General features: G+C 41.9%; 1 protein-coding gene across 6 annotated transcripts in view; it reads right to left on the bottom strand.

Annotated features, from left to right (window-relative positions):
* Window positions 1-17,160, bottom strand: part of SCAPER (S-phase cyclin A associated protein in the ER) — a 539,256-nt gene that overhangs the window by 365,523 nt on the left and 156,573 nt on the right. For all 6 annotated transcript variants that reach the window (XM_073212228.1, XM_073212229.1, XM_073212230.1 and 3 more), the window contains exons 16-17: window positions 11,045-11,200; window positions 7,193-7,335 (exon numbers count right to left, since the gene is read on the bottom strand). In XM_073212228.1, coding sequence (XP_073068329.1) covers window positions 7,193-7,335; window positions 11,045-11,200 — 299 coding nt within the window. The remainder of the gene's footprint in view (window positions 1-7,192; window positions 7,336-11,044; window positions 11,201-17,160) is intronic.

The raw sequence follows: 17,160 nt of genomic DNA, 5'->3' as shown, positions 1-17,160 counted from the left end.
CAGATCGAGCCTGAGCCTTTCAGCCCCCACTCTAACTAAATCCCAGGAGCCTCCTCCGTCTTTGCCCCCTCAGACTAGGTCCCAAGGGCCTCCCAAAATTATTGACCCCCTCCGGGAGGTGGCGAAATCCGAAGGCATCGTGTGCGTTCATGTCCCTTTCTCCTTAGGAGATTTAGGCCAACTTGAGAAACGCCTACATTCCTTTTCCACTGATCCCACAACATACATCAGGGAGTTTCAATGGACCCTCCAGTCTTACAGCCTCACGCATCATGACATTTTCATGCTCCTGGCCAATACCCTCCTCCCTGAAGAGCATAGATGAGTTTGGGACTTCGCCCAAATGCACGCTACCGAAACCCACAGGACTGACCCCACCTATACCCCTGGCCCCACCACTATCCCCGAACAAGACCCACACTGGGATTATAACACTGCCGTGGGTCTCCACTCTTAAGATATTTTCGCCTCCTGCGTAATAGCAGGTCTGAAAAGGCAGCTCGTAGTCAATTTTCGAAAGCTCCAAGAGATAATTCAAAGGAGGGAGGAAACTCCCTCCGAGTTCTTAGACAGACTCACTCAAGCCCTATTACAGTATACCAGCCGGACCCAGAAACGCCTGATGGAAGACATGTCCTTATGACATACTTCCTAGCTCAAAGCTACCCCAACATTAAAGCTAAACTCAAAAAGTTAGAACAGGGCCTCGCTACCCCACAGACTGAGATCCTAACAGTGGCCTTTAAAGTCTTCCATAACTGGGAGGAGGAGAAAGAACGCTGTAAACAAAAGGCTGATCAGGCCAATTTCCAAATGCTGGCCCAGCTGATAAAAACCACAAGCTGGGCGCCCCTCTACAAACAAGCCCCACCCACCCCCAGGAGCTTGTTTCAAGAGCGGAAAAGAAGGACATTGGTCAAGGGTGTGCCCCTCCCCCAGATCTCCTACCACCCCATGCCCCAGATGCCACAAAAAGGACTACTGGGGGTCTGATTGCCCAGCCACCCAAAGGGGAGGCTGGACAAACAACCCCCATCCTAAGCCCGCCGTAGTGGGGCTGGCAGAAGAAGATTAACAGGGCCCGGGGGCTTCTCGCCCAACCATTTCCATCACCAAACAGGAGCACAGGGTTACTTTAACAGTAGACGGTTGCCCCATCTCCTTCCTCCTAGATACAGGAGCCACCTTCTCAGTCTTGCAAGAATACCGGGGCCCTACCATGCCTGCCATTACTCCTATAGTCGGGGTAGGAGGTAAACAGATTTTCCCATTAAACCCCCCCCTCTTTATGCACAATCCAAGACAATCCCATACCATTCTCCCACTCCTTCCTGGTTATGCCCCAGTGTCCCAACCCTTTACTAGGACGGGACATCCTTTCTCTCCTCCATGTTTCCATAACTATATCCACTCCCACAGCCCCCAGTACTCCCTTTCTGATGGCCCTCATAGCCGACGACCCCCCTCTACCCAATGAAAGCTCCGGTTCCGCCCTCATACACCCTGTAAATCCCAAAGTTTGGGACATTACAAGCCCCTCCGTGGCTCTATGTCCTCCTGCCTCTATCAACATGACCCCTCTCAGTATATCTGTCAGGCCCAATACCCCCTAACCACTTCAGCCCTCATAGGCCTCCAACCCATCATTCAAGATCTCTTAAACAAAAATTACCTCAGACCCACTCACTCCCCGTTTAATACCACCATATTAGCTGTTAAAAAAACCAACGGATCTTTCCGCCTTGTCCAAGACCTTCGCCTCATCAACATGGCCATTGTCCCTATTCATCCCATAGTTCCAAATCCATACACCCTTTTATCACAGATCCCTGCCTCAGCATCTCACTTCTCAGTCCTAGATCTCAAGGACGCATTTTTTCTATCCCTCTGGACCCCTCCTCCCAAGATTTTTTCGCTTTCACCTGGACGGACCCATGCACCAGACATTCTGAACAAATCACTTGGACAGTTTTGCCACAAGGCTTCCTAGATAGTCCAAATATTTTTGGACAGGTCCTAGCTCAGGACCTCAAACAGTTTCATCATGATCACTCCGAGTCCACCTTATTACAATACATGGATGATTTTCTACTCTGCAGTCCCACGTGGGAACAGTCTCAACTTGACACTGACTCCCTACTTAACCTTCTAGTTTCCATAGGTTACCAGGTATCCCTCATCAAAGCTCAAATCTCTTCCCCTTCTGGCACTTACCTCAAATTCCTTCTGTCTAAACAAAGAAAGTCCATTACCTTAGACAGAAAATGACTCCTCTCTGACCTGACTGTTCCCAAAACCAAGACAGAAATCCTTTCCTTTCTAGGCCTGGCTACGTATTTTAGAGCGTGGATCCCTAACTTCTCCCTGTTAGCAAGACCCCTATACGACCTCAGCAAGGGCCCCGCTGAAGAACCATTATCATCCTCACCCCGACACTCCTTCATTAAGCTCCGTCGAGCCCTTGTGGAAGACCCAGCTCTCCATCTCCCTGATTTGTCAAAGCCCTTCTTATTATGCATTCATGAGAGGTCCAGTCAAGATCTAGGAGTCCTAGGCCAATATTATGGCCCATCCTTTGCCCCAGTAGCTTATCTCTCCAAGCAATTAGACCCCACAGTTCGGGGATGGGCCCCCTGCCTATGGGCATTAGCCACTGGGCAGCTCTTGCAGAAGGAAGCTCATAAACTAACATTCGGGGCGCCCCTTACCATTCTGTCCCCACATCACCTAAAAGACCTCTTAACCTACAAAAGTTTACAGACTCTCCCTCCCTCCAGACTCCTGACCTTACTGTCCTCTTTCCTCCAAAATCCAAACATTTCTTTCCTCCCCTGCCAGCCCCTGAATCCGGCCGCTCTTCTTCCTCTACCCCACTCTCCTCACACTCCCTCGCATGATTGCCTGGAAGCCCTTCACAACTTCCTTCAGTGCCACTCCACGATCTCCAAAGGAGCCCTCTCACACTCCGACCTCACCTGGTTTACTGATGGGTCCCCCTTTAAACATGAGGCACCCACTGCGCAAGATACGCAGTAGTGTCCCTCGAAGACGTCACTGAGGCACGAGCCCTACCCCCCGGTACAACCAATCAACAGGCTGAACTCATTGCAGCCACCACAGCTTGCACTCTGGCCCGGGACACGTCTCTCACACTGTACACTGACTCCAAGTACATATTCCACATTCTCTTGTCTCACGCGGCAGTATGGAAAGAACGAGGCCTCCTCACCACAAAAGGAAATTCCATCACTAATTCAGCCTTAAGTACTAAACTTCTAGAGGCCTAACAACTCCCACACTGACTAGGCACAGTCCACTGCAAATCACATGAAAAGGATGACTCCCCCATTGCAAGAGGTAACAACAAAGTCGACAGAGTAGCCCGGGCAGTTGCCCTATCAGAAGACACACCAGACAACAATCCATCCGCCCTTGCGGTTTTAGCCTTATCACAAGACACCCTCTGTTCCCAGGACAAAGAGTCTCTCTTCCACTTCTTACATGATCTGTTCCATCCCAGCCCCCAATCCTTGATCCATTTTTACAATCCTTTTTTTCTCAGTCTCCTGAAGACAAAACCCTACTTAACCAAATAACCTGCAAGTGCACCATCTGCCACCGCACTAACCCTAATACCCCCCTCAAAGCCCGACCCTTTCCAGCTCATCAAGCAAGGAGCAATGTCCCCGCTGCAGATTGGCAAATAGACTTCACTAACATGCCCCCCGTATGGCGTACCAGATACCTACTCATGTTAGTAGATACATTTTCAGGATGGGTCGAAGCTTTCCCCACCACTAACAAACGAGCTTCCGCGGTTGCCTCTGTCCTCCTCACCCAGATCTTTCCTAGGTTCGGGGTGCCCACTTCCCTCCAATCAGATAACGGCCCTGAGTTCACTGCCCAAATTATCCAGAACCTCTCCAAGTCGCTCTCACTCCTCTGGCATTTACATTGTGCTTATCAACCACAGGCTTCGGGAAAAGTAGAAAGAGCCAATAGGACTCTAAAGGACATCCTGACCAAACTATCTCTAGAACTACACCTTGACTGGGTTCGCTTACTTCCCTTAGCTCTACTCTGCATTCGGGCCCTCCCAAAGAAACCTTCCTTCTTGTCGCCCTTTGAGATCATGTACAGCCACCCGATTCTACCCCGGGGGCTCCCTTCCCACAAAGGACCAATTCCTCCCAATATGGCCCTTCTGCTGTGCTCTCTCCACCGCACTGAATTGTGGAAATATCATGATTGGCTCCTTCCTGATCCATCTGCCTCCCAAAATCCTCCTGTCTTACAGTCCAGCCAACTAGTGTTTTATAAGCCGCCAGAAGATCGGCCCTCTCTCACCCCAAAATGGGAAGGTCCACACCCAGTTATTCTCTGCACCCCCTCGGCCGCCAAGCTCTCACTGCCTGATAACTCTGTCACCCCTTGGATTCAGATCTCCAGGTTGAAACCGAACACCCAGGACCCACTTTCTCTGGACACCCAAGACCCATGAGCCACAATCCAGATTCCTTCGGATACAGCCCAAGACGCTGTCTACTCTACCACGCCTCATCCCTCTGATCCCTTGAAGCTCCGCATCTCCCGTTCACCCCCTTTGCCATCTATACCCGAATCATGACTTTTTCCTCCTTTACTGCTCTCTCGCTTTTTTCCCTCATTCCTATTGTCTTCCCCACCACCCCAGCCTCCTTTGTATGGCGATTCAAAGTCAGACCGACTTACACACAGCACCAAACAAAAGTTACTGCCCTCATTGCCACACCAGACTGCCCTCTGAAAGGCTGCTCTGAGCCTTTATACCTCCACTTTCCTCCCTCCACCGAAGTGTTCACTAGCAGCTCCCCTTATTCTCCCTACCTCTGCTTCCTCTATGACCAAAGACAAGCCTATTGCAGGCGATGGCCAGACACCTACGGGGGATGTCCCTACTGGTCTTGCGCCATTCACTACATGGGTAACTCCCGGTACCCACAGTATTACTCCTCCAACTGTTTCATGAAATATCCCAACGGCTCATTCTCCTTATCAATCCCAGATCCCTGGGACTCTCGATGGGCTGCTGGAGTCACAGCCTCAGTTTACTATGGGGGATCCTCAACCCCCCATGGTACCCTTCATATCTCTCGAGAGTATGTTCCCTCTCACTCCCAGATCTCTCAAGTTGCATCAGATATCAGACATTCCGAAAAAGTCATTATCCAAACTCTTGACGGCGCCTCTTCATCTTCTTATTCCTCCTACTCTTGGTTACAGCTCATTCAAGACACCACCATCTTTCTCACCCACACCCTCAACACTGCCAATTGTTTCTTGTGTGCATCACTACAGCGCCCACTGCTGGCCGCCGTGCCCCTTAATATTTCCAACTACTCCTTCCATGCAGAAGGACAACCCCTCTGCCCCCTGGCAGACATACCCCTATGGGAACCAGAATACACAGATAATCCCACCATCCACCACTGTGTAGGCCCGACTCCACCCCCCTCCAGCGCACTTCACTGCCTCTCTATCTACACCCCTACCTCCGGCTCTAAGACTTTTACGCAACCGGGACACTTCTTTTAGTGTAATGGCAGTCTTTTCAACTCACTGCCTCCCAACTCCAGCACACCCTGCATTCTCGTCACCCTAATCCCACAGTTAACACTTTACAGCATGGCAGAATTCCTTGAGCTCCAACCTCCCTTGCCCTCATGCACAAAAAGGGCTGCTTTCTTTCCCATCATGGTCAGTATCTCTTTGACCACCTCAGCCATTGGGGCAGGGTTTTCGGGAGAAGCCTTGGGTCACTCCCTTTGGGCAGTTAGAGATCTCAACGCCAAACTTGAGGGAGCCCTGGCATCCACTGCCGATTCCCTAGCCTCTCCCCAAAGACAGGTCACTTCGCTAGCTAAGGTCACCCTTCAAAACCGGCGGGCCCTAGATCTGCTTACAGCAGAGAAGGGCGGCACCTGCGTCTTCCTCCGGGAAGAGTGCTGCTATTACATCAACGAATCCGGCATTGTAGAAACTGACATCACCAAATTCACCAACCTTGCCTCCAGCCTCCACTCTGCTTCCAATTTCAACCCATTCTCTTCAATACTAACAAACCCCCTCCTCAACTGGCTCTGGCCCATTGCAGGCCCCATAATAATCATTCTTCTCGCCTGTCTCTTCTTACCCCGTATAATAAAGTTCATCAAATCCCAAGTCGGAAAAATCTCTAATCAAGCTTTCAACCAGCTTTTACTCAGGAACTACCAGCTTCTGGCCACAGAAGATCCCTCACCCTCACGTAACCTCCTCACCACACGCTGAGATGGACCCCTCTCTCCACTGGAAACTGTTCCTGGAAACAATGGCCGCAGACGCCTGGCTCCTGGCACCCGTATCCTCTTGGCACCACCATTGGAATCAACAAGTCCTCGACCTATGGTTACAGGGAACCTTCATTGATTTCCAAACGTGAAGAAGTCCACATCTACCCGTCCTTACTGCGGGGAGTCCTATCAACCCTTTCCTCCCAATCCTCAAGCCCTCACTCCCTTCTCCGCCCCCGTTCAGCAGGAAGCAGTCAGAGAGAAAGCAACATCCACAACCCCATAGAGGAGAAAGGGGGGAATGAAGGGCCCCCCCACCAGTAAGATGGTGAACTTCCGGCTTCTCTTCCGGGTCCTCGGTTCCTGACGACGCCACCTGAAGCCCAATCACCTCTCCCCTGCCTCCCAATCCCAGCACCTAGCCAATAGCCACCAGCCCCGTAGAAGTGACACCTCAATCACCCCATGCCCCTTCCTATATAACCCAGCACCTTTCCCTAATGAAGCGTAATTCTCCGGTGAATTGCTGCTGTGTGTCACTCCTTCCTTTCACTTAGGACCTAGCCTTTGAGGCTTGACCATTTCCAGACATGGTCCTATAACCTCCTATCACTTATGCTACCAGTATTTTTCTAAAAATTTCTTTGCTTAAGCTAGTCAGAATCAAATGCTACTTTTCCCATTCAACAAAAATTTTCAGATTTCCATTTTGCATAAAATGCCATAAATCCTGGAAATTGAAATCTAATACATTTTTGTATTTGTAACTATTTCTTAAAAATCTACGTGACAGCAAACGGCTTTATTTTAAGGCTTGATTTGAGTATTCATTCACTGCAAAATATTCATCAGGATCAAAATCAATGGAGCCAGTGAGGTACCTGGCTCTTTCCCGGGCCGCATCCTCACGGGCCTTCTCCTTTTCTTGCCTCTGTTGTTCAATTCGGGCCTCTTGCTCTTTCCGCTTCATTAGTAATTCTTCTACACGGGCCTGTCTTTCTGCCTCTAGAGCTCTCTTGCGTTCCTAACATCAGAAATATTTTAAAAGATGTTACAATTACATGTAAAATAAAACTTACTAAAGGTGACATAGCTTTGACCATAAGTTTATTTATCTAAGCCAAGTAGATCCCTGGCTTGCCACTATGTATACTTCTCAGAAATTAAACAAAAATTAAGTATCAATGATATCTGGTTTTCATATGTCATTTATTAGTGTTACACATAATTTTCTAAATAAATGCTATTTTAAGCAGATACTATGTTATTCATATTCTGTGAGAACCTAATAAGCATTTTCTAATTAACCACTTCCAAAGCTATGAGTTTAAAAAAGGTTTTAGAAATACCAGAACATGATGAAGAAAGCATAGTTAACTGATTTTGTTTCTAATCTAATTATTCATAAGGGAATTAAGTGAAGAAAAGCTTGTGGCAAAGAGAAAGAAGCATTATAGTAGAACATAATGGGTGAGAGTGGGCACTGGGTAAGTTCCCTGACCCCATTATTTACTAGCTGGGTGATTCTGGTCTACTCATTATATCTGTGCCTTAGTTTTCCAGAAAACAAGTAACAACAGTACTTATGTCTTAGGATATTGTGAAGAACAGATGAAATTATACATGCAAAATAATTACCACATGGCCTGGCATGAAGTAAATTCTCAGTAACTATTTATCACCATCATCATTAAGGCAGAAGATACTTCCTCAAAGTACTCTGAAATACTGTGCCCCATGTGTCTTTTAGCTAGTAGGAGTATCTTGCTGATTTTCACCATATTACTAGGTGTTTTAATGTATTTCTCCCAATTCATCTGCATTCCCCAGGTAGCTCACACAACCTCTCCCCAGCTCCTTCGCTCTATGATTAATGGAACACACTGATCTAGGCTCTAGGACCACTTACACAGCTTAGAGCAAGTCATTTCACCTTGAAGAGCCCCAGTTTGTTGTGAGATCTAAATTACTAATACAGGTAAGTACTACTGCAAAGCGTTAAGTGTAAGTATAAAGTGTTTAGCACATAGTAAATGCTCACTAAATGACGGCAGAAAAAAATACAGAAGCAGTTTCTGTTTAGAGAACACTGAGGATGCAAATATTTCTAAAAGTTAACTAAGCTCACAATTATAATTTCTTATCTACCACAAGCCCTATCTAACCCAGGGGAAGATAATCTTTTAAAGCAGTAAACTGAAAGGGTCCCTATTTTTTATTTTGTTTCGTTTTTTGTTTTTGAGGAATGCACTGATTTCAGGAGACCATAGCTGACAGACTACAGATTGCTGGCAGAATGCAATCAGATTTCAAATATATTCTTTGCTGTCTGGCATTCTATTCATGATCTGGTTAAAACTATTTCTCATTACTAAGTAGAATATGTGGAAAATAGGATAGCTGTATAAGATCGCAAAAACTCTTAAGATTAAAAACAATCAAATCTGGTACCGAAAACTTTCTATGAAAAAATATATCTAAAAAAAGAGTTTTCTCTGAAACTCAAATATATTGAAGTTCTAAAATAATCTGTATTATGTCAGAAAACACAAATTTCACAAAATACAAAAGGCTTAGGCATTAAATATAAAGAATTAAACCAGAACTTTTCATTTCATATTTTAGAAAACCAAAAGTTCTAGGAAGATATTTTTTTAATTATAAATTGTTCTTATAAATAAAATACATTATTTAATTACATTATGGGTATGTGCTATATAGCCAAGTTTTATGCATAAATATAACTCAACCTGCTGAATGTTTTCATGGATGTAAGCAATACTGCAACATTGCACTAGTAGAATTAAAATAACTGGATTTCAAGAAATATCCAATCATTTAGTTTCTCTTTTTTAAAAGTGGAAAATATAACTGATAGCTGTACAGATAATGAGCCAAATTAGTAAATTCAGATAGTCTTTGCCTTTCTAACATTTAAGCTTCCTAAAGGTAGAAAACTTTGAATCCCACAAAAGCATCTTGCACAGGTCAGGCATTGCATAAACACCTGTTATTAAATAAATGAAGCATAACTTTACAGAGTAATAAATATCATAAATCTATATACCTACAAATAGAGATTATAAACCTACAACAAAAGAATTAGATATCTAACTCTTAAACCTTCTGAAACTTCTTGGACCAACACATACTTTGCTTCTCAGTAAGGGATGTGTTTATGGTATGTTAAAAGAATTCTGAAATCACCTTCTTTATTCCCACAATTCAAATGATAAGGAGAGAAGACAAGGCAGAATAACTAAGGAAGTTGAGATTACAACTAACCAATAACTTACATAACAAAAATGGCAAATTGAAAATATATGACAGCAACATTAACAAAGTATTTCACTTATAAGAAACAGGGATCTCAACTGCCCCTTAACAGTTTAAAGGAATGTTTCAAGAGTAAAAGGAAAGCATATAAAGGGCCTTTGAACTCTTTATTAAGTAAATCCTTACTACTATTCCATTTACAGAATGCTTAGCATTAGGGCCTTGAATATCTGGTAGTGACTGTACTTAAAAAAAAAAGTAATTATGTATGTTACATATCACCAGTGGGTTTTTCCAACAATACCAGTACATCTCAATCTTATACAGATAGGTTTTATATTTTTCATTGAAAATTAAATCCATAGGAAATTTCCAAATTTTTTAAAAGTTTTATTCAGTGGTCAAAATAATTTTAAAGAGTTGGTGAGTATAGAAAATTCCTTACTACTTTCAGAAAAGAACTGCTTTCCTTTAAGCTTCAATATTATTCCAATTTATAAAACAAGAATCATCATTTTAAGCTTGTATTTCAAATCTTTAAATGTACAAAATGAAGAAAAAGGAACCAATGATGTCTATTCAAAAATATACAATATTACTCATATATTTCCCCCAAAACCGAGCTAAGTTACCTCTTCCAGATAAATTTCCCTGACATTCCCTACCCACCAACAGTTATTCCCTCCTCTGTGACACCTCTGTGGTTTATACATCTCTATTACACTTTCACATTGTCTTATTATTTGCTGTAAGTACTAGTTCAATAAATGATCACTAAATGAACAAATAAGCATTATTCATAATAGACAAAGTGTGTCTGCATTTATATTTGAACACTGCAAAATTTGTTCTCTATATAAAAAATGCTAGGTCCTAAAAGAGTCTTATACTTAAGGCTTTCTACCAAGGAAGATCTAAAATAGTTAATAAAAACCCATACGGTTTATGTGTTCTTCCAATCCTGAAAATGGTAGCTAACTCAGGGTTTGCTACAGAGGTTAAAAGCTAAGCAACTGAAGTATCTGATGACACTGCCCAATAAATGAAGGGTGCTTCTTTCATAAGCATAAAGATTGTTCAGTTTTTTAAGGTTATGTATACTGGTTCAAACACAATCCAGTTTTTTTGTGGAAGGAAAGGAGCATATTCTTGCTCAGCCCAATTAAAAAAGAATGGATAATATGTTGAGAACAATACAGTCCTTCATCTGGTTGAGACAAGAGATTCAAACTCTAAAGTGCATTCTACTGAAGAAGGCACTGATTCTCCGAAGGAGAACCCAATGTCTTTTGGCAATCAGACTTCATGTTTCCAACAGAGCTATACTAAACCACATGCCCGTGAGGACAGAGACTACATCTTACTCCTTCCTGAACCCTCAGCACCCAGCTCTGAGTCTAGAACATGGAAGGTGGTCAATAAATCCTTCCAAATAAATTTGCCAAATAAAATCCTACCTGAACAGCTTCATCGCGTGCTTGCTTCTCTTCCTGTCTTCGCTGACGCTCTTCTTGCAACTCATTAAGCCTCTGCTCATATTCCTTCAGTTTTGACAAAACATCATGCCGTTTATTCTGGGCTTCAAGGGTATTTATGAAAGCAATTTCATTTACCTACAATAAAAAGAAAGTGAATTTCAAATCAAAGTAATTCCAAGGCACATAATAAATTAAGAAACTTAACAGTTTTGATAAAATAACATAAAACAGTGGTAACACATACAATAAAAACTGAATGACTTACAGGCCTTTTATTTCAACATTTACCAGAAAAAATGGATAGTAATCTAGTGTATATACAAAACGACCAGGCATTAAGAATTTGCAGTAATTAAAAATCTGATATTGAAATATTTTAAAATTAATAAAAAAAGATTTTTATAGAAACCAAGTTATAAAGTTCTGCATATCACTATAATTTGCTATTACAATTACGTTTAAAATTTAAAAAGATACGTGTATGTTTTTCTATTGACTTTGAGAGGGCAAAAATGAAACCACAAATCTTTCTTTTTTTCAACATATACCAAATTTGTAACAATTCAGTACAAAGTACTGAACTATACACTGAATTATATACTCAACTTCACATATGTTGATTATTAACAGCCAGATTTTGCTAGACAGCAGTTTTTGTGGGGAAAGTGTAAATAATGATAAAGCTGGGAGAAGTCAGTTGGGGTTGAATTTCTCATTCTTGAAAGCCAGATGGAGGGCATCTTAAAGAAAAAACAGTAAAGTAAAACAGGGAAGTAAACAAACACAAGGAGCTGCCTCTCTCTGACAGAAGTACAGATACTATGAAACCATGCTGACTGGAATAAAACCTATCAACAGATTCATAATAAATCTCAGACAAGAAAGTTTGAATATACTCCTAACAAAGATTTACAAGTCTCCATGCAATGTGGTCACTTTTCTAAGTAGATTAATAATATAACCACATTTCAAACTGCACTGAAAGTATAAGAAAAATAATTATGTTCAAGAAAATCTAATTGTGCTAAATCAGGGCTTGTATGTTAGGCATAATCAAAATGAAAGAAAAAGAGTGGGACCTAACACTTTAGACGAAATAAATAAAATAAAATTCAGAGGGAGAGTGCAAAAGTTGGATAAAAAATCCATCTGTGAGCTTAAAGATGGTGGCATGAGAGGTGACACAGAAACCTCCACCCAAAACAACAAATAATATGAAAATATAGCAATTACAACTAACCCTTTAGGACAGAAAGGAAGGAAGAGTGCAAAAGATAAGAGCAAAACTCAAAGAAAAGGGTGAAGCATGAAAGCAGCGATTGAGCGGGACCCATGCCCTTCCCCCACCACAGTTCAACGATGGGAGGAAAAGAAAACAGAGCTGGAAGGGGGCGGAGGCCTAGGACTGCAGAATACCCAGCCCTGGAGATCTGCTCTGGGAGCACAAACCTATGTTGCATGGTGCTCTGTAGATTAGTGGGGTTGGAAAGCTAAGACAGGAAGAATAATTGGAGAGACTGAGATTTCAGATGCTTGTGGAGAACAGGTAAAAAAAACTGGCCACTCTGGGACAAAAGAAAGGCAGGCAGTCTGAGAGACTTTCCAGCAGTAAGAGAGCTGCTAAGGGGGTGAGGACTGCACAGAACTTGCCACTCAGAAGAAAGGACGGGTGGACAAAATCATCCTGGGGCCCTCAGCCCAGTAGGATGAGAACTTTCAGGAGCTTGAGGTGCTCCATAAACCTAACAGGCAGTGCAACTCTGAGGGTCCCCACTGCGATATGCATATGACGCTCCCTCCTTCTAGCACATGCAAGCTCATAAAACTGCTACACCTGGCACCAGCCAGCCAGAGGGCAGCCCTGACTGTGGCAGCTACAAGGGTGCAGCATAGAGGCTCCTCCCTGTGCACCTGGCCCAATGGCCCTGGCAATGGAGGCAACCACTGCAGCCAGGAAGGAGGAAAGAGCTCTTTCCTCCCAGTAAGCACAGGCACCACTCATCTGGAACCCCTGCCATTACTCCAGGGGCTAGGCAGTTCCAGAGAGGAGAGCTTCTGGGAAACACAGAGTGCTGCTAACACCAAGTTATGATTACAAATATGAAACATCAAAAACGTTGTACAAACTAAAATCCCACAAACACCAGAAAGAGGGCCAAGTGAATCTGAACTTACTGATCTTCCTGACAACGATTTCAAAATAAAAATCATAAACATGCTAATGGAGGTACAGAAAAATATTAAAGAACTCAGGGAGGATTTCAGGGAAGAGAGAAAAACTTTGAAAAACACAGTATCCTAAATGAAACATACAATGGAGGGATTAAAAGGCAGATTAGATGAGGAAGAGAAGATGGTAAATGAAATAGAAATTAGACAACAGGAATAAAAAGAAGACGAGGCACAGAGAGAAAAAGGACTTCTAAGAATGAAAGAATTTAAAGAGAAATGCCTGAAAAATACAAACATAACAATATTCACATTACAGGGGCATCACAAGAAGAAGAGGGGAGAAAAGAAACAGAAATTGTCTTTGAAGAGGAAATTGCTGAAAACTTCCCCAATCTGGGGAAGGAAACAGTCTGTCAGGCCATGGAGGTGCACAGATCTCCCAACACAAGGGACCTAAGGAAGACAACACCAAGATGTATAATAATTAAAATGACAAAGAACTCAGATAAAGACAGAGTATTAAAAGCAGCCAGAGAGAGAAAAAAGATGACATGCAAAGGAAAACCCATCAGGCTATCATCAGACTAGTCAACAGAAACCTTACAGGACAGAAGGGAGTGGCATGACATATTTACTGCAATGAAACAAAAGGGTGTCAAACCAAGAATACTCTACTTAGAAAGATTACCATTTAAATTTGAAGGAGAGATTAAACAATTTCCAGATAAGCAAAAGCTGAGGGAATTTAACTCCCACAAATCATCTCTACAGTGTATTTTAAAGGTACTGTTACAGATGGAAATGCTCTTAAGGATAAATAGCTGTCAGTAGAAAAAATAAAACCACAGTAAAAGATGGAGACCAATTAATTACTAAGCAAATGCAAAATTAAAACATCTACCCAAAGAGTCAGTCAAGGGATAGACAAAGAGTACAGAATGACACCTAATATGTAAAAAGTTGAGGAGGAAGGAAAAAAATAGAGAACCTTCAGATTGTATTTGTAATACTGTAATAACTGAGTTTAATTAGTCGGTTAGATAGTAAAGAAGCTACCCTTCAACCTTTGGTAACCATGAATCTAAAGCCTGCAATGGCAAGAAGTACATTTCTATCGATAATCACCCTAAATGTAAATGGTCTGAATCACACACCAATCAAAAGATGCAGAGTCAATGAATGGGTAAAAAAACAAGACCCATCTATATACTGCCTACAAGAGACTCACTTCAAACCCAAAGACATACAGACTAAAAGCAAAGGATGGAAAAGATATTTCATGCAAATAATAGGAAGAAAAAAGCAGGAGTTCCAGTACTTGGAGCAGACAAAATAGACTTCAATACAAAGAAAGTAACAAGGGAAAAAGAAGGACATAAGATAATGATAAAGGAGTCAGGCCAACAAGAGGATATAAGCATTAGAAATATCTATGCACCCAACACAGGAGCACCGACATATGCGAAACAAATGCTAACATACTTAAAGGGGTAAACAGAAGGAAATGCAGTCATTTTAGCAGACTTCAACACTTCACTCACTCCAAAAGACAATCAACCAAACAGAAAATAAGTAAGGACACAGAAGCACTGAACAACACATCAGAACACATGGACATAACAGACATCTACAGAACACTCTACCCAAAAGCAGCAGGATACACATTCTTCTTAAATGCACATGGAACATTTTCAAGAATAGATTATATACTAGGAAACAAAAAGAGCCTCAGCAAATTCAGGATTGAAATTGTACAAATGAGCTTCACAGACCATAAAGATATGAAACTAGAAATAAATTATGCAAAGAAAACAAAAAGACAACAAAAACATGAAGGCTTACAACATGATCCTGCATAATCAATGGATCAATGACCAAATAAAAACAGAGATCAAGCAATATATGGAGACAAATAAAAGCAATAACTCAACACCGCAAAATCTGTGGAACGAAGTGAAGGCTATGTTAAGAGGGAAGTATACTGTAATATAGGCTTACATCAGAAAAAAAGAACAATTCCATAAGAACAACATAAATTCACAATTAATGAAACTGGAAAAAGAACAAAGGAGGCCCAAAATCAGTAGAAGTGATGTAAGATCAGAACAGAAATAAATAAAATTGAGAAGAATAAAACAATAGAAATAATCAATGAAGGCAAGAGTGGTTTCTTCAAGAAAATTAACAAAATAGATAAACCCTACCAGACTTCTCAAGAAAAAAAGAGAGTCTAAACACATAAACAGAATCAGAGATGAGAAAGAAAAATGACTATGGAGACCACGGAAATACAGAGAATTATTAGAGTATACCAGGAAAAATTATATGCTAACAAACTGGATAACTTACAAAACATGGACAACTTTCTAGAAAAACACAATATTCCAAGGCTGACCCACAAAGAAACACAAAATCTGAACAGACGATTTACCAGCAACAAAATTGAATTGGTAATCAGAAAACTACCTAAAAACAAAACCCGTAGGCCAGATGGCTCCACAACTAAATGTATCAAACACTTAGTGAAGACCTAATACCCATCCTCCTAGAAGTGTTCCAAAAAGTAGAAGAGGAGGTAAACTCATTCTGTGAGGCCAGCATCACCCTAAGTACCAAAACCATGGAAAGTCACCACAAAAAAAGTAACTTACAAACCAATATACCTGGTGAAAATAGATGGAAAAATACTCAACAAAATATTAGCAAACTGAATTCAAAAATATATCAAAAGGATCACACACCATGACCAAGTGGGGTTCATCCCAGGGATGCAAGGATGGTACAACATCCGAAAACCCATCAACATCATCGACCACATCAACAAAGGGAAGGAGAAAAAGCACATGATCATCTCCACAGATGCTGAAAAAGCATTCGACAAAATTCAACATCCATTCATGATAAAAACTCTCAACAAAATGGGCAAAGAGGGCAAGTACCTCAACGTAATAAAGGCCATATATGATAAACCCACAGCCAACATCATACTGAACAGCGAGAGACTGAAAGCTTTTCCTCTGAGATTAGGAACAAGACAGGGATGCCCACTCTCCCCACTGTTATTCAACATAGTACTGGAGGTCCTAGCCATGGCAATTAGACAAAACAGAGAAATACAAGGAATTCAAATTGGTAAAGAAGAAGTTAAACTGTCACTATTTGCAGATGATATGATATTGTACATAAAAAACCTTAAAGACTCCACTCCAAAACTACTAGAACTAGTATCGGAATAGAGCAAAGTTACAGGATACAAAATTAACGCACAGAAATCTGTGGCTTTCCTATACACTAACAATGAACTAGTAGAAAGAGAAATCAGAAAAACAATTCCATTCACAATTGCATCAAAAAGAATAAAATACCTAGGAATAAACCTTACCAAGGAAGTGAAAGACCTATAACCTGAAAACTACAAGACACTCTTAAGAGAAATTAAAGAGGACACTAACAAATGGAAACTCATCCCATGCTCTTGGCTAGGAAGAATTAATATCATCAAAATGGCCATCCTGCCCAAAGCAATATACAGATTTGATGCAATCCCTATCAAATTACCAACAGCATTCTTCAACGAACTGGAACAAATCAGAAATTCATATGGAAACACCAAAGACCCCGAATAGCCAAAGCAATCCTGATAAGGAAGAATATAGTGAGGGGGGAATCACGCTCCCCAACTTCAAGCTCTACTACAAAGCCACAGTAATCAAGACAGTTTGGTACTGGCACAAGAACAGACCCACAGACCAGTGGAACACAATAGAGACTCCAGACATTAACCCAAACATATATGGTCAATTAATATATGATAAAGGAGCCATGGACATACAATGGGGAAATGACAGTCTCTTCAACAGATGGTGCTGGTAAAACCGGACAGCTACATGTAGGAGAATGAAACTGGACCATTGTCTAACCCC

The sequence above is a fragment of the Manis javanica genome, chromosome 8 (genome assembly GCF_040802235.1).
Source record: "Manis javanica isolate MJ-LG chromosome 8, MJ_LKY, whole genome shotgun sequence".
In the NCBI taxonomy this organism is placed as follows: Eukaryota; Metazoa; Chordata; class Mammalia; order Pholidota; family Manidae; genus Manis; species Manis javanica.
This window is presented reverse-complemented; position numbering and strand designations above follow the sequence as displayed.